Below are 17,687 nucleotides of genomic sequence, written 5' to 3'. Positions count from 1 at the left end.
AAGTGAGGACACGGATGTGTTAAACCTGCGGCATATAAGGGAGGGGATCAGCTAAAAGCGGTGCTTGATCCAGCCCATTGAGTACAGGGACATAGAAGGGGGTCAGCTTGAGAGGGCTGATTGACGTGGTCCGGGGGAACCGAGGTCCTGCAGGATAGCTCCATTGGGAGGGGACTTGCAGAAGGACGGAGGGGCGCTCCATAGGAACACACAAGTGACACAAGCAGTATGTTAACAGAATTACAGAACCTCCCCCCCACAGCGTACCCCAAAGGAACGGGCACATCTGGTAACCACTGGAAAAACTTCCCTGCTGTAAACTGGGGGTGGCCCGGTGGGAGGACAGACAAACAAACTGACCTTGCTCCAGCCTCTGTGCCCCGGGAATCCTGAATCCCTCATTCTACCAGCCCTACCCCGGGGTTGGAGGGAAGCCAGGCCTCAGTTGCACAAGTGGCTTACGCAAGAGAGGCACCGATGCCAGGGTCCCTGCTGGCCGGCTATATAACCGCCCGCAGCGCTGGACCACGGGAGAAGGGCAGCGGAGTGGGGGAGGCTCCCAGCCAGCCATGGATCCCCTGGGAGCCATCAGCCTGTTCCTGGTCATCTGCCTCTCCTGCCTCCTGCTCCTCTCCACATGGCGGCAACTGCAGGGCCGGGGGGAAATGCCCCCGGGGCCCACCCCGCTGCCCCTCCTTGGGAACCTGCTGCAGGTCGACCTCAGCAACATGCGCAAGTCGCTCATGAAGGTAGGTGGGCTTTTCCCGGGATGTCCCCGGGGCACCCGGGCGGCCTGAGCCCTCAACAGCGCCACAGATAATGTGGCCAACCCCCCAGGATTGGCCCAGAGTCTCCAGGAATTAAAGATTAATCTTTCATTAAAGATTATGCCATGTGATGAAATCTGTAGGAATGCGTCCAACCAAAATTGGCAACCCTACCTCAGAGCCTCCGACCTGCTCAGTCTTTAGGAACTTTTATTAATTCTCGGTGACAAGCTTGACCCCGGGTATCGCTGCATGGAGAGGGGGACCTGTGCAGGGGGGAAGCGCAGGGGATAGTGTGGGGGGCAGAGGTGGGGCATGGAGGAAGGGCAGGCTGTGGGGGGGAGGGGCAAGGGTTAGGGGTGTGAGGAGAGGGGGATCATGGGGTGGGGGGGCGTGGGAAGGGAAAGGTGATGGGATGGGACGGGGTTGTAGAAGGGGAGGGGATGGTGGGTGGATGGGGCGGGGTTGGTGTATAGGAGGGGGGAGAGGTGAAGCCTGGGGCTTGGGGTTGCTCTGTGGGGGGCGAGGAGGGGCAGGGAGCTTCTCTGCGTGTCCCCAACGCTCTGTCCCCGCGTCTCATGGCATCTCCGTGTCCTTGGCAGATCAGCGAGCGCTACGGCCCCGTCTACACCCTCCACCTGGGCCCCCGGCGGGTGGTGGTGCTGTGCGGCTACCAGGCGTTGAAGGAGGCCCTGCTGGACCAGGCTGAGGACTTCGGCGGGCGCGGGAAACAAGCCACCTTCGACTGGATCTTCCGTGGCTACGGTCCGTGGGAGGGGAGCCAGCTGGGGGGCACAGAGAGGGCAGCTCCTGGCCGGGGCAGAGTCACTTCGTCCCGACCTGCTCCATCGGGGGACGTGCCCAAAACCTGGGGCAGGGCAGAGCAGGGGGCTGGCTGGGCCGTTCCCCGCAATCCCGGAAATAGTTCCTGGCTTTATGCAACCACCGATCGACGCAGGGAGCAGCCTCCCTCCTGTTAGCTCCTGGGAGACGGATCCACCGCTCCGCTTCGCCAGGCCGCGCAAGGGAAGCGTCTCAGCTCAGTTGCCCAACTGTAGAGCGGGTCCAAAGGCAATTTTTTAGGGGCAAAAGCTCTCCTTTGGGGGGGAAATCAATAAAATTCCCTCCCCTTCTCTATTTCATTTGGTGTTGTTTCCATTTGTTTCCAGAGAAACCCGCCTGGAAGTTAAGGAACGAGGGGATAAAAAATGAAAAAGTGGAGACCGCAGAGACATATGAAAGTGCGGTGGGGGAGGGGGACGGGGGGAGCAAGGGACACGGGGTTTCCAGGAAATTCTGCACCATCCCCCCCCAGGGCGCGAACTGGCTCTTGGTGTTCTATGTTTGTTCAGCACCTAATGCCGTGGGGTCCCGGCCGCCAGCTGCCCCCACGATACAGCGAATAAAATAAATCCGCAGGCCAACTCGGGGCAGGACCGGCCTGGGGAACGGGTTCTCGTTAGCGTCCCCTCGTGGTTGATTGCATTGTGCCGCCGTTGGCAGTACCCCGCCTGGGCCCCCTGCACCATGGTCTGCTTCCTTCCCCCCAGGAGTGGCCTTCAGCAACGGGGAGAGAGCGAAGCAGCTGCGCCGATTCTCCATCACCACGCTGAGGAACTTCGGGGTGGGGAAGCGAGGCATCGAGGAGCGGATCCTGGAGGAGACTCGTTTCCTGCTGGAAGCCTTGCGGGGCACGAAAGGTTTGTCAGTGTCCTGTTCCTCCGGTGCCGGGGCCACGTGAGTCGGGGGCCAGACCCCCAGCTGGTGCGAACCCCCCATAGCTCCGTGACAGTCAATGGGGCCAGACCCCCAGCTGGTGCGAACTGCCCATAGCTCTGTGACAGTCAGTGGGGTCAAACCCCCAGCTGCTGTGAATTGTCATCACTCCGTTGACCTTGACACCAGTTTACACCAGCCGAGGTTCTTACCTGTGGACCTTTGTAAAGATGGTCAGTGTCATAACGCCCATTGTGCAGGTGGGGAAACTGAGTCACAGAGCGGGGAAGTGCTCACCCCGCAGGCCAGCGAGTGGGGTTCTCGCCTAGGAGGCATGGGCTCAACTCCCTGCTCTGCCCCGATTCGCAGGACCCCACTATAGGATGTATTACATAGACGGTGTATTTGAGGTGTCAGGACATGTGTAAAGCTGCCTGCGTGTCTGGCAGGGAAGGGGAACACCCAGGTAAACAACTGGGCCAGCAAACGAATCTCAGTGCGAGGCAGAAAAAGTGTTTGTGGCTATCGAATGAAGAACTTTGTAACTGCATGTTTAAGGCTTGCACATCGGTGGGCTGATCTCTCGTGGACACTCCCGTAAACCGCACGCGGCTTGGGGTTGCTCTGGGATCCGCTGTGTTCTGGGTGACGGGGAAGCGGGTGAGAGGCTGGGCTCATTCTCCCCCACGCCACCTCGCTGCCTCTGCACGGTGCCGTGGGGCTGGGCCTCCAGGTACCCTTCAGCCAGGTGCCGGGGCACCATCGGCCCCCCCCACTGGCACGCAGTGCATTTTTTGGTGGCTCTCTCCCGGTACAAAAATAAAGGGGTAGGTCCGATGAGAAATCAAGATCCTGAGACTGACAGTCCCCCGGGCCAGTGGGGAGAGGCCACTGCTCAAGGTCAGCCTGATTGACGGGGCAGGCCAGCCAATGAGGGAGTCAAGAGCCCAGGAGTCCATCCTCCGTGTGAGCGGGAGCTGTCTGAACCAGAGGAGGGCAGAGCTAAGGGGAAAGGCAGAGCTGGGGAGCTGGAGCAGCCATGCCGAGGGGGAGCCACGGGGCCAGGGCCGGGATAGGAGAGGAAAAGGCGGTGAACGGGTCTCACATCCCACAGCCGGCCGGCGCGTGAACTCTTTCCAGGTGTTGAATTCGGTTTGTATTTGGTTTGAACGTAATGCACGGCTCCGTGGGTCGGGGAAGCGGCTGGTGTGGAGCGAGGACCCCGCAGTGGGGACACCCTGGCCCCTCTCCGAAGTGACCACGATCAGAGTCAGGGTGCAGCCCCCCCAGAATCCGGGGCCCAGCCCTGTCGGGGTTACGAGGACTCTGCTGCGTGGGAGGGTGAAAGAAGTGGGAGCGGGAACCCGGATCCTGTGGCCAGCCCATTCCCCCGGGGCAGCACGTGTGCCAGAAAAGTTCCCCACCATAGCAGGACCGTTCCCCCACTGACACGTGTGAAGACGGCAGGCGGCGGGACGGGAGTGACTCGGCAGGCTGTGGGATCCGTGGAGGGGAGACGGTCCATGGCACAGCCCCCCAACTCACATGTGCCCCACCCAACGCTGGCTGTACCCCCCTAGGTTTGCCCTTTGACCCCACCTACTTCCTGAGCCGCACGGTCTCCAACATCATCAGCTCCGTGGTCTTCGGGGACCGGTTCGACTACGAGGACAAGGAGTTCCTCTCCCTGCTCTACATGATCACCGAGAGCTTCCGCTTCACCGCCACGGCCTGGGGGCAGGTACAGGAGGCAGGAGGGGGGGCCCAGGCCACGTCCCACGGCTCCGAGACCTGCCTCCCCCGGGAGCGGGGGGGGGGGCGTGCTGGTTAGCTAGGGGAGCGGAGGGAGATGCGAGAATGCTGGGGGGGCAGCGAAGAGGAAAACCTGGGATCTGCAGTGATGGGTGTGAAATAGATAAAGGGGAATGTCGGGGGATGGACAGTGGGAATGGGCAGAGTTGAACAGACAGAGGGGTGTGTCCGGGGATGGACAGATCAGCTCTCAACCCACCCCATATTCAGTGGGGTCTTTGCTCTCTGTGCCCCCCAGCTCTACGAGATGTTCTCGGACACCATGCGCTACCTGCCCGGCCCCCAGCACAAAGCGTTCAAGGAGCTGGCAGGGCTGGAAAAGTTCATCAAGAGGAAGGTGAAGGCGAACCAGGAGACCCTGGACCCCAGCGCTCCTCGGGATTTCATCGACTGCTTCCTGGTCAAAATGCAGCAGGTACCGGCAGTAGCCGGAAGGGATGGCTCAGTGGGGTCAGCATCAGGCCTGAGAGACCAAACGGCCTGATTATAACCAGGGGTTCAACTTGTAATGGGGTCGGTTCAGGCCTCAAACCCTCTGGGGCAGAGAAATGGAGCCCCATAGATAGCTAGGAACAACAGGCTTGGGAGAAGGAACCAGGCTGGAACTCAGGAGATCTGGGCTCTGACCCACCATGTGGCCTTAGTCAAATCACTTTCCCCACCTGTACATGGGGATGGAGAGCCCTCCTCTGAGACTGTAAGCGCCTAGGAGCAGGGATTGTCTTTTGCTCCATTTTTGTACTGCGCCCTCAGTCACATCCCCAGAGTTCTCTCAAAAGTCCCTTTCTTCCCCTTTGGTCTTTCAAAGGAAAAGCAAAATCCTTCCTCTGAGTTTTCCCTGAAGAACATTGTTCTGACGGCGCTCACCTTGTTCTTCGCTGGGACGGAGACCATCAGCACCACCCTGCGCTATGGATTCCTCCTGCTGCTGAAACACCCAGAGATCGAAGGTAACTGGAAACGGGGGACAAAGGAAACACAAAGGGCCAGATCCTCAGCCGGTGTAAATCAGCCAGGCTCTGCTGAGGGCAGCGGCGGTTCCTCCATTTACACCAGCTCTGGATAGGGCCGGACAGTCACAGCTCGGCAGCGAGTTCGACATGGGAGCAGGGTCCTGTGTGAATGAAAGGAAGCCGACGGTCAGGGAATGCCGGGTCAGTGTGGCTATGGCAAACTGAAATGCCCGGGATTGTATTCTGAGCTCTGTTCACCCGGCATCAATCCAGAGTCACTCCCTGCCTGCAGGGGGGGCAGGGCCGGATCCTGATCTCAGCTCCCTGGGGGTCAATCCGGATTCGCACAGGGCCCCCCTTTGAGCCGTGCTGCCGTCTCTGCAGAGAGGATCCACGAGGAGATCGACCGGGTGATCGGGCGGAACCGCGCCCCGAGCATGGAGGACCGGATCCGGATGCCCTACACCAACGCCGTCATCCACGAGTTCCAGAGGTTCTGTGACGTCATCCCCATGGGCCTGGCACGCCGGGTGACCCGGGACACCCAGTTCCGGGGATACACTCTTCCCAAGGTAGGCCCCTGGGGCGTCTGTCCCCCGCCCCGCCCCATGGCTGGGTCGGGCTCAGCATTGTCGCTCTCTCTGGATTCCGGCACAGTGCCACAGACAAGGCGGTGGACCGGGCCCGATGCTGCCTCTAGGAAGTCGTGTGATCTAGTGGGCACGGCACCGGAGACCTTGTTTCTATTCGCTGCTCGACTACTAACTCGGCGTGTGATCTAGGGTATCGCCCTCTGCCTCAGTTTCCCCCACATGTTAAATTAACGAATGGTGTTAATGGTTCCCCACCATTTTTCTATTTACACCAAAGCTCTTTGGTAGAGGGAATATCGCTCCCTTTGTCCAGTGCCCAGCACGACGGGGCTCTGATGGCAGCTGGGGAGTCTGGGGCGGTACCGTAATACACCTAATAATAACATTCATAGATGTGGGTAAATACTCTGAGCCTGACTTCCAGTGCCACCTTAAAATCCACACTGTGGGTGTGGAAAGCCAGGAGGTTCACGCTGGGTATAGTGTATAGGCCAGCGCCGCGGCTGGTGTACATGAGCATAGGCACAGCCTCTGAGGACCTGGCCCAGTATTATTCACATTTACATTTTGTATTCCCATCATGCCGAGGAGCCCCAGTCACGGACCAGGACCCCCCCAACCCCCCGCGCTCGGTGCTGTACAAATAGCCACAAAAGACACCACCCCACAGAGCTTAAATTTTAAGTATTAATCTGCAGGAGCAGCCTGGTTCAGTGGTGAGAACGGGGAGTCTGGACTCCTGGGTTCCCTTCCCCGTTCCGGGAGGAGCAGAGGGCATTGGGAGACACATGCCAAGATGTGAACTTTGGATTTTTGCCTGACCAGGCTCCTGCAATTTAATATTTGCGTTTGCTGCAAATTCCTCCAATGGCTAAAAAACGACCCTGAATTGTGCCCCAGCATCCAGTGCTGTGGGTTATCGGCGTTTAATCGTTGCTGTTTGTCACCGTCTCTTCCCCCAGGGGACGGAGGTGTACCCGGTGCTGGGATCCGTGCTGTATGACCCCTCGCAATTCAGCAGCCCCGACACCTTCGACCCCAGCCATTTCCTGGATGGGGACGGCCAGTTTAAGAAGAACGACGCCTTCGTGCCCTTCTCAATAGGTACGAATCCCTTAGCAGAGCTCGGTTCCGAGCGTCCCAAGCAGCGAGATCTAGGCCTGGCTCAGCCCCCCGGCTGCTAGATCTCACCCTGCTGAGCTGAATTTGTGTACAGAGAATTGTGAGGCCAGATCCTCAGGCGGTGTAAATCAGTGCCACTCCATTGGAGTCAGTGGGGCAAGATCCTCAGCTGGTGTAAATCAATGTCACTCCATTGCGGTCAAGGGGGCTGTTCACTCACACGCAGGGGTCAGTGTGCACTGAAGTCCCATGGGGAAGCAGGACCTTGTGAGCTCTTTGGGGCAGGGACTGTCTCTCCCTGTGGGTCTGTCCAGAGCCTAGCACAATGGTGCCCTGAACTCGGGTGAGGCCGACAGACACACCTGGGGTCATTATCATCTGTGGGCCACCCCACAGGAGTAGCTTGGTTCTTTTTCTCGTTTTGGCTCGATCGTTTGCTCCTCACACCAGTGAATACAAGTCTCCCAATGGTGCGATTGGGCGTGTTCCTGCCCAGGGAGCCATGGGGAACATGGCCCAGGAGTAGACCGGTGACGTTACCTCTGAATGCAGCATTGGTGAGACCGGGACTGGGACACCGTGTCCAGTTCTGGTATCCACGCCTCACACAAGGTCCTGACAAACTGGAAAGGGTTCAGAGGAGAGCAGCAGGCTGCATTGGAGGTCTGGAAAAGCTGCCAAACAGAAAGACTCCAGGAGCTGAGTGGAGAGGAGGTTAAGGGGTGGTTTGATCCCGGTCTATCAGCACCGCCTGGGAGGAGAACTGGGTTCTGACAGCAGCGGGGTCCCTAATCTAGCAAAGGCAGAATGGGAGCCAAAGACCGAAAGCTGAAGCTTGGTGATAAATTCCAACTCGAAATAAAGGGCAAATTTTTAACACTGGGGGGAATTAGCCCTGGAACAGCTTCCCAGGAGTCGGGGGGGCCGTTCTCCATCACTTGGACGCTGCAGATCCAGGCTCGCTGCCTTTCCGGAAGAGATGCTTTAATTAAACACAAGTTGCTGGGCAAACTGCATGAGTAACTGGGTGAAACTGAATGGCGTGTGCTGGGCAGAGATCAGGCTAGATGATCCCAATAGGCCCTTCTGGCCAGAGAATCTGGGACCCGAGCGTGTTATTTCTCTGTTCTCCTGGGTCCTCGCAGTCCATCTGAGCTCAGTATCATTAAACAGAGTGGAAGGGGTAATTCTTCACTGGCACCTTTATCGGCGAAATGTGACCACGATGTCGCTAAATTGTTTGTGTCGGAAAGAAACGAGCCAAAACCCTCTGGCCGGGCCATGATGCCTCCTCTGTCTTCTCTCCTAGGGAAACGGTATTGTTTCGGGGAGATGCTGGCTATCATGGAACTCTTCCTCTTCCTCACCAGCATCCTGCAAAACTTCCGCTTCCGCTCCCCCGTCGAGCCCAAAGACATCGACATCTCCCCGAAGCTGATCGGGTTCGCCGCCCTGCCCCGCAGCTACGAGATCTGCCTGGTCCCGTGCTAGCCGCCCCGCGGAAACAGATGGGACTTCTCGGGGCAGCCTGGGGGAGGGAGGGAAAGGGCCAAATCTGGTGATGGGGAAGGAAAGACCTGGCCATGTATCATGTTGAGAACTGCGCCCATCAGGAGAAGGAGCCAAGAGGGTGAATCTCCTGGGGGAATCTGGCTGCTGTTTTCCAGCTGCACAAGGGAATGAGATCTCCCCTATGAGACACTGTCTCTGAGGGTACATCTACACGACACTCCTAACTCAACCTATAGTAGGCCGACTTACAGCCATGGTCATGTCCACCCGACCCTCACCAGGGGCGCTTCCCCCCGCCTAAGAGGGGCAGTGGCTGGGGGGCTGAGAGCCCGGTCTGTCTGCTCTGCTGGCAGCTCCCTGCCAGGAGCCCAGCTGCCCCTCAGGCTGCCGACGGGCTGTTCCCCTGCTCTGCTCCCCGTTCCCCGTCAGGAGCAGGAGCAAGCCTCCTGGGGCTTCTCGGCCTCCCCCAGCCCACTCCCCGCCGGGAGCCAGGCAGCCTTGTCCATTTCACAGCTCACAAGGCTGCCCGGCTCCCGCAGGGGCCGCTTGGGCTTCTCACCCCGGCTCCCAGCTGGAAGCAGTGTCCAGCCACCCAGCTCTGCAGAGGAGCGGGGTTGGAGGGGAGGGACCTTCTTGTCAATTTCACTGCTCCTGCCATGAACTTGACAAGACAGCTGATGTAAAGGATGCCGTGTCTGTGGGCGTAGGAGGGCACTTACATCTGTGGGACCAGGCTGTAGTGTGGACGCTGACATAACGAGACCGACATAAGCTGCCTTATGTCGACCTAACGGTGTGGGGTAGACCAGGGCTCAGTCTCTCACACACACACACACACTCTGCAGAAGAGAAGAATGAGGGGGGATTTGATAGCTGCTTTCAACTGCCTGAAAGGGGGTTCCAGAGAGGATGGATCTGGACTGTTCTCAGTGGTGGCAGATGACAGGACAAGGAGTAATGGTCTCAAGTTGCAGTGGGGGAGTCTAGGTAGGATATTAGGGAAAACTATTTCACGAGGAGGGTGGTGAAGCACTGGAATGGGTTCCCTAGGGTGGCGGGGGAATCTCCATCCTTAGAAGTTTTCAAGGTCAGGCGTGACAAAGCCCTGGCTGGGATGGTTTAGTTGGGGATTGGTCCTGCTTTGAGCAGGGGGTTGGACTAGATGACCTCCTGAGGTCCCTTCCAACCCTGATATTCAATGATTCTATGATTCTATGACTCTCTTGTGATTACAATTCCATTCCAAGCATCTTGCAGATTGTGTGAAACTTTGGGGATCTTTCGATTTTGTGAAGATTGCGGGGGGGGGGGGGAGTGATTTACAAACAGGTGGAATTTCAGGGCAGACAAATCTGTTGCCAGCCAAATTTCAAAATTCACAGTATCTTTCCAAAGTCCAATTTTGGGGCTTATCAGTTCAGGCTGTTTCGGGAGGGGTGGGGGAAATGAGTTGTGTTGAAATCCCACAGCTTTAATGGTGAATTTGGAGGTGAATGTTTGTGCTAGGCCCCAAACTCGACAGCTTCCCTTTTAAACAGAAACCTTTTCCCATAGCTTTACCATCCGACTGGCATATGACTTCAGATGGGGTGGCGATCATTCACGTGGGGGTGACAGGACTTGGGCTTGCTCTCTGCACTGGGATGAATCTGACCATGCCGCTGTCTCTCACTGGAGTGTGCGCCCGTCACTCAGTTACTGTCAGGGCAACCTCCACTGGTCATCCTTTTAAATAAAGCCTGCAATGCAACTCCCTCTTTCTCCTTTGTTGCCCGGTATTCACAGCCGCCGTTGTTGACAGCCTGGAGGAATATGCTCCTGGGGAAAATTCTGCTCTCCGTTATGTCTGTGTGTGAGGATGTGACTCAGCAGGGAGGGGGGAGTGTTGACCTGGGAATGTGCCCTGGGGATGGGAGACCTGAGAGCCTGAGCCAGGAGGGGGAGAGGGAGGGGACACCTCTGCCCAGGAATGTGAAGACAGGCTGCAGCAGGGAACCTGCTGGGTGGGTTTAGTTTCAGTTTGGGGCTGGGGAGAGGAACACAGGGAACCCCAGGGCTGGGGTCTAAGCTCCCTGCTCCCCCAGAAGGACGTGATTGAGGGGTCCTGGTTGTACCCACAAGCTCTGTTTTGGACTGTGTTCCTGTTGTCCAATAAACCTTCTGTTTTACTGGCTGGCTGAGAGTCTCAGTGGATCCCAGGAAGAGGGGTGCAGGGCCTGGACTCCCCCACACTCCGTGACAACTGGTGGCAGCGGTGGGATCTACTGCACCCCGTGAACGGCGCTTCCTGCAGTAAGTGACTGGGGAGCAGTAAAACGAAGGGGAATTGACGGGGACCAGGCGTGCTGAAGATTCAGAGAGAGACGGTTTCGGGGGGCAGTTAACCCCTGGGAATGTGTGACCAGAGAGAAAGACTTTTGCAGTAACAGGGTCCCCCGGGGGATTGCAGCGAGCGGTCCCAGAGGCGGAGGAATCTGCAGCTCAACCCTGGCAAAGAGTCGGTGACCTCAAGAAGGACTGGCACACGAGGGGCTTTTCCTGGAAACCGTGGGAAGCTGCCCGGCCTGCGAGTGGCCAGCAGGGAGATGTACGCTAAACGCCTTAAGAGCGACCTGGTGGAGCTGTGCAGGCAGAGGGGGCTGCGCATCGGGAGGTCCACCAAGGAACAGCTGATTGCCCAGCTGGAGGAGAGGGATCGCTTGGATGACCCGATCCCTGTCCCTGAGGGACTGCCCGGGGGACGCAGCGTGGGCCCTGGGGCCTGACCGGGCTGGGAGGGGTCAGACTGCTGCTGAGGACATCCCGAGACCCTTCCTACCTATGTCCGGGGGAGGGGTTGGGGGAAGCCCAGCAAATACCGAGGGCACCCTGACCCCGGCACCCAGCAGGGGATCCTCCCGGCGGAGCTCCCCATCCCTGGAGCGGAGGCGGCTGGAATGGGAGAGGGAGATGAAAATGAGGGAGCTGGAGGATCATGAAAAACAACGTCAACATGAGGAGAAACAACGTCAACATGAGCAGGAGGAGAAGGAGAAACAACGTCAACATGAGCGTCAGGAGAAGGAGAGGGAGCGTCAGGAGAAGGAGAAACAAAGACAGCATGAACTGGAGCTGGCCAGGCTGAAGAGCAGTGGGGCCCCGACTGCGGTGAGTGCGGGGGGACCCAAGACTGCAAGGAGCTTTGATAAGTGCTTCCTGGCCCAGCGGAAGGAGGGGGAGGACATAGATAGCTTCCTGACGGCCTTTGAGAATGCCTGCGAGATGCACAGGGTTGACCCTGCAGACAGGCTCCAGTTCCTCACCCCCTTACTGGACCCCAAAGCCGTGGAGGTGTACAGCCGAATGACAGGGGCGGAGGCAGGGGACTACGAACTGTTCAAGCAGGCCCTGCTCCGTGAGTTTGGGCTGACCCCCGAGATGTACCGGAGAAGGTTCCGGAGTCAGCGTAAAACGCCGGAGGTCACCTACCTACAACTGGTCAACCGGATGCAGGGGTATGCCCGCAAGTGGACAGCTGGGGCCCGAGCTAAAGAGGACCTGCTTGACCTAATCGTACTGGAGCAACTGTATGATCAGTGCCCTTCCGACCTGAGGCTGTGGCTGGTGGACAAAAAGCTCGAGAACCCCCAGCACGCAGGGCAGCTGGCCGACGAGTTCGTGAACAGTCGGTCAGGGGGTAGCCGGGAGGAGCCCCAAAAGAACAGGCCCCCCCCGATGCAGAGAGAGAGTCACCAGGGGGCCTCCCAGCGGGGAAATAGGGAGAACCCCCTCCCAAGGGGAACGCCTGGCGTCGGGCCCCTCCGACCCGCTCGAGGGGACCAACGTGACCTGAGCTGCTATCACTGTGGCCAGAGAGGCCACGTACGGACCCAGTGCCCCGGGCTCAGGGACAGACTGAGCAGACCCAACCTACCCAGGGTTAACTGGGTAGGGACCCAGCTGGGCGAGGGGCAGACGACCCAGGCAAGGGGGGCTACCAGTTTACCACCTGCCCCGGAGGGAAGAGTACCCCAGGCCAGCTCCACCAGAGGGCTGGAGGCTCTGGACTCAGGGTGCTCAGTTTACAGGGTGGGCGTGGGGCTGTCCCTCCGGAGAGAGTGCCTTGTTCCCCTGGAGGCGGATGGGAGGAAGGTCAATGGATACTGGGATACGGGCGCGGAGGTGACGCTGGCCCAGCCCGAGGTGGTGGCCCCAGAGCGGGTGGTGCCCAACACCTATCTGACCCTGACAGGGGTGGGCGGGACCCCATTTAAGGTGCCCGTGGCAAGGGTACACCTGAAATGGGGGGCCAAGGAGGGCCCCAAGGATGTGGGGGTACACCACCATTTGCCCACTGAAGTTTTGATGTGGGGAGACCTAGAGGACTGGCTAAGCAAGCCCCAGACCGCCCTGGTTGTGACACGTAACCAGAGCCGGCGAGGGGCACTGCGCCCTGACCTCGGGGAGGGTACCGCACCGGAGGCGCAGGACCCTACCCTGGTGGGGAGGGAGCGCCGAGGGGCACGGCTCAGAGAGGCTGTGGCCTCAGACCCGGCCAATGAGGGGGAACCGGGCCCCATCCCTTCCCCAGCCGCTGAGTTCCAGGCCGAGTTGAGGAAAGATCCCTCCTTGCGGAAGCTCAGGGACCTGGCCGACCTTGGTGTGGTACGGACTATGAGGAGAGGCTGCCAGGAGAGGTTCCTGTGGGAGAAGGGGTTCCTGTACCGAGAATGGGCTCCCACAAGGGAAGTAGAGTCCTGTGGGATCAGGAGGCAGCTGGTGGTCCCCCAGAAGTATCGCCGCAGGCTCCTGTCCCTGGCCCACGACATCCCCCTCGCAGGGCACCAGGGAATCCGGCGCACCCGGCAGAGGTTGCTACAGAACTTTTACTGGCCTGGGGTCTTTACCACGGTCCGGCAGTATTGCCGATCCTGTGACCCCTGTCAGAGGGTGGGGAAGGCCTGGGACAAGGGGAAAGCGGCTTTGAGACCTTTGCCCATCATAGAGGAGCCTTTCCAGAAGGTGGCCATGGACATCGTGGGGCCTCTCAGCAAGACGACCCGGTCGGGGAAGAAATACATTCTGGTGGTGGTAGATTTTGCCACCCGCTACCCCGAGGCAGTGCCCTTAGCTTCCATTGAAGCCGACACCGTGGCCGATGCGCTCCTGACCATTTTCAGCCGAGTGGGGTTCCCCAAGGAAGTCTTGACAGACCAAGGCTCCAACTTCATGTCGGCCCTGCTCCGGTGCTTGTGGGAGAAATGTGGGGTCCGGCACGACTGGGCCTCAGCTTATCACCCCCAGTCCAATGGGCTGGTGGAGAGGTTCAACGGGACGCTAAAGATGATGCTGAAAACCTTTATGAACCAGCACCCGCAGGGCTGGGACAAGTACTTACCGCACCTGCTGTTCGCGTACAGGGAGGTGCCCCAGGAGTCGACCGGATTTTCGCCTTTCGAACTGTTATATGGAAGGAGGGTGAGGGGCCCCCTGGACCTGATGAGAGACGAGTGGGAGGGGAAGGCCACTCCCGATGGAGAGACAGTGGTGGAGTATGTCCTGATCTTCCGAGAGAGACTGGCTGAACTCATGGGCCTGGCCAGGGAGAATCTGGCCAGAGCCCAGAGGAAGCAGAAGGTCTGGTATGACCGCACGGTGTGGGCCCGTGCCTACGCCACCGGGGATCAGGTGATGGTTCTCACCCCCGTGAGAAAGAACAAACTACAGGCCGCCTGGGAGGGCCCTTTCAAGGTCGTCAAGCAGCTCAATGAGGTAAACTATGTGGTGGAGCTGTCAAACCGGGCGCACCACCGCCGGGTGTACCATGTGAATATGATGAAGCCATATTATGCCAGGGGGAATGTGGTGTTGGCCGTGTGTGGACAGTGGGAAGAGCAGGGAGATGACCCTTTAGTAGATCTATTCCCTGGGACCAGAGCTGGTTTCCCCCTGGAAACAATTCCCCTCTCGGATCAGCTAACCCCTGCCCAACAAGCTGAGGTCAGGGAGGTGCTGCATCCGTACCGACAGCTGTTTTCCAACCAGCCTGGACGCACTCATCTGACTGTCCACCGGGTGCAGACAGGGTCGCACCCGCCGATAAGATGCTCCCCCTTCCGAGTCACAGGGAAAACTGCTCAGGACCTGGAAAGAGAGGTCCGGGACATGCTGGCTTTGGGGGTGATCCAGCCATTGGCCAGCCCTTGGGCCTCGCCGGTGGTGCTGGTCCCCAAAAAGGATGGGTCGGTCCGGTTCTGTGTGGACTATCGGAAGCTCAATGCCATCACTGTATCTGATGCCTACCCCATGCCCAGGCCGGACGAGCTCCTAGACAAGCTGGGAGGAGCTCGGTACCTTACCACCATGGACCTTACAAAGGGCTACTGGCAAGTGCCGCTGGATGCAGATGCCCGACTGAAATCGGCCTTTATCACCCCTCTGGGGCTCTATGAATTCCTGACCCTGCCTTTCGGCCTCAAGGGAGCGCCGGCCACCTTCCAGCGCCTAGTGGACCAGCTCCTGAGGGGGATGGAGAGTTTTGCCGTGGCGTATATTGATGACATCTGTGTCTTTAGCCAGACCTGGGAGGACCACGTGTCCCAGGTTAGACAAGTGCTGGACCGACTCCAGGGGGCTGGGCTGACTGTAAAAGCGGAGAAGTGCAAGGTGGGGATGGCGGAAGTATCTTACCTGGGCCATCGGGTGGGGAGCGGCCGCCTAAAGCCGGAACCAGCCAAGGTGGAGGTGATCAGAGACTGGCCCGCTCCCCACACCAAAAAGCAGGTCCAAGCCTTTATTGGGATGGCAGGATACTACCGAAGATTTGTGCCCCACTTTAGCGCCATCGCCACCCCCATCACGGAGCTATGCAAGAAGGGGAAGCCAGACAAGGTGGTCTGGACCGAGCAGTGCCAGGTGGCTTTCCGGGCGCTGAAGAAGGCTCTGGTCAGTGGCCCAGTTCTGGCAAACCCAGACTTTGACAAGCCCTTTGTGGTGTTCACCGACGCCTCAGACACAGGACTGGGGGCGGTGTTAATGCAGGAGGATGAAAAGGGGGAGAGACACCCCATCGTGTACCTGAGCAAGAAGTCGCTACCCCGGGAGCAACACTACGCGGCCATCGAGAAGGAGTGCCTGGCCATGGTGTGGGCCCTCAAGAAACTAGAGCCCTATCTCTTCGGGCAACACTTCACCATGTACACCGACCACTCTCCCCTGACCTGGCTGCACCAGATGAAAGGAGCCAACGCCAAACTCCTGAGATGGAGCCTGCTCCTGCAGGATTACGACATGGACGTGGTCCACGTGAAGGGAAGTGCCAACCTGATAGCGGATGCGCTGTCCCGGAGAGGGGGCCCCGAACTTCCCCAGGTCACTGGTCAGCGTGACCCCGCTCAGTTCAGTCCAGCCCCAAACTGAAACTAAACCCACCCAGCAGGTTCCCTGCTGCAGCCTCTCTTCACATTCCTGGGCAGAGGTGTTACCTCCCTCTCTCCCTCCTGGCTCAGGTGACAGGTTCTCAGGTCTCCCATCCCCAGGGCACATTCCCAGGTCAACACTCCCCCCTCCCTGCTGAGTCACATCGTCACACCGTCCCATCCCCATCCGTCCCCCCCTCCATCCCTCCGTCCCCCTCTCCGTCTATCCACCCACCCCATCTCCGCACCCCTGCGCCCATCCGTCCTTCCGTCCATCTGCGCCTGTCCCCTCGCCCGTCCCATCCCCATCCGTCCCCCCCTCCATCCCTCCGTCCCCCTCTCCGTCTATCCACCCACCCCATCTCCACACCCCTGCGCCCGTCCGTCCTTCCGTCCCCCTCTCCGTCTATCCACCCACCCCATCTCTGCACCCCTGCACCCGTCCGTCCCCCCCTCCATCCCTCCGTCCGCCTCTCCGTCTATCCACCCACCCCATCTCCGCACCCCTGCACCCGTCCGTCCCCCCCTCCATCCCTCCGTCCCCCTCTCCGTCTATCCACCCACCCCATCTCCGCACCCCTGCACCCGTCTGTCCCCCCGTCCATCTGCGCCTGTCCCCCCGTCCGTCCCATCCCCATCCGTCCCCCCCTCCATCCCTCCGTCTGCCTCTCCGTCTATCCACCCACCCCATCTCCGCACCCCTGCGCCCATCCGTCCTTCCGTCCATCTGCGCCTGTCCCCCCGTCCGTCCCATCCCCATCCGTCCCCCCCTCCATCCCTCCGTCCCCCTCTCCGTCTATCCACCCACCCCATCTCCACACCCCTGCGCCCGTCCCCCCCTCCGTCCCCCTCTCCGTCTATCCACCCACCCCATCTCTGCACCCCTGCACCCGTCCGTCCCCCCCTCCATCCCTCCGTCCGCCTCTCCGTCTATCCACCCACCCCATCTCCGCACCCCTGCACCCGTCCGTCCCCCCCTCCATCCCTCCGTCCCCCTCTCCGTCTATCCACCCACCCCATCTCCACACCCCTGCACCCGTCCGTCCCCCCGTCCATCTGCGCCTGTCCCCCCGTCCGTCCCATCCCCATCCGTCCCCCCCTCCATCCCTCCGTCCGCCTCTCCGTCTATCCACCCACCCCATCTCCGCACCCCTGCGCCCGTCCATCCCCCCGTCCATCTGCACCTGTCCCCCCGTCCGTCCCATCCCCATCCGTCCCCCCCTCCATCCCTCCGTCCCCCTCTCCGTCTATCTTGGGGAATAACTTCACAGTCTATCTTGCCTGTCTGCCCTCTGCCTTCTTGGATCGAATTCCACCGGCTTCCCCTACGCCTCCCGCAGCCCAGAGCTCAGCCGCGAAGCAAAGCCCGCGTAGCTCCTGGTGCAGAAGAGGCCTCCAAGAGCTGGGCCAGTTTAGCCCAGGAAAATGGAAGGCTCCGGGGGGACTGGTTGCTCCTTCCAGCCCAATGTCTTTGTCTGAAGCGTTTCCAGACTCGGGTGTCCAATATCAAACCCCCCGCCCCCCGCCCTCATCTGCCCCCCGACCGAGCACTGGTGTTTGGTCAAGATGGGGGTGGCCCGGTGGGAGGACAGACAAACAAACTGAACCTGCTCCAGCCTCTGTGCCCCGGGAATCCTGAATCCCTCATTCTACCAGCCCTACCCCGGGGTTGGAGGGAAGCCAGGCCTCAGTTGCACAAGTGGCTTACGCAAGAGAGGCACCGATGCCAGGGTCCCTGCTGGCCGGCTATATAACCGCCCGCAGCGCTGGACCACGGGAGAAGGGCAGCGGAGTGGGGGAGGCTCCCAGCCAGCC

At 59.8% G+C, this 17,687-nt stretch overlaps 1 protein-coding gene across 1 annotated transcript; it reads left to right on the top strand.

Moving 5' to 3' along the window:
• Positions 1–554: 554 nt before the first annotated feature.
• LOC311512012 (cytochrome P450 2A13-like) lies at positions 555–10,208 on the top strand. The gene is made up of 9 exons (XM_084612995.1): positions 555–749; positions 1,370–1,532; positions 2,318–2,467; positions 4,064–4,224; positions 4,534–4,710; positions 5,104–5,245; positions 5,633–5,820; positions 6,804–6,945; positions 8,273–10,208. The coding sequence occupies exons 1-9, from the start codon at positions 570–572 to the stop codon at positions 8,452–8,454; spliced, it is 1,485 nt and encodes a 494-aa protein (XP_084469121.1). The 5' UTR covers positions 555–569; the 3' UTR covers positions 8,455–10,208.
• Positions 10,209–17,687: the final 7,479 nt, after the last annotated feature.

The sequence above is a fragment of the Lepidochelys olivacea genome (genome assembly GCF_965140295.1).
Source record: "Lepidochelys olivacea isolate rLepOli2 genome assembly, chromosome: 23".
In the NCBI taxonomy this organism is placed as follows: Eukaryota; Metazoa; Chordata; order Testudines; family Cheloniidae; genus Lepidochelys; species Lepidochelys olivacea.
This window is presented reverse-complemented; position numbering and strand designations above follow the sequence as displayed.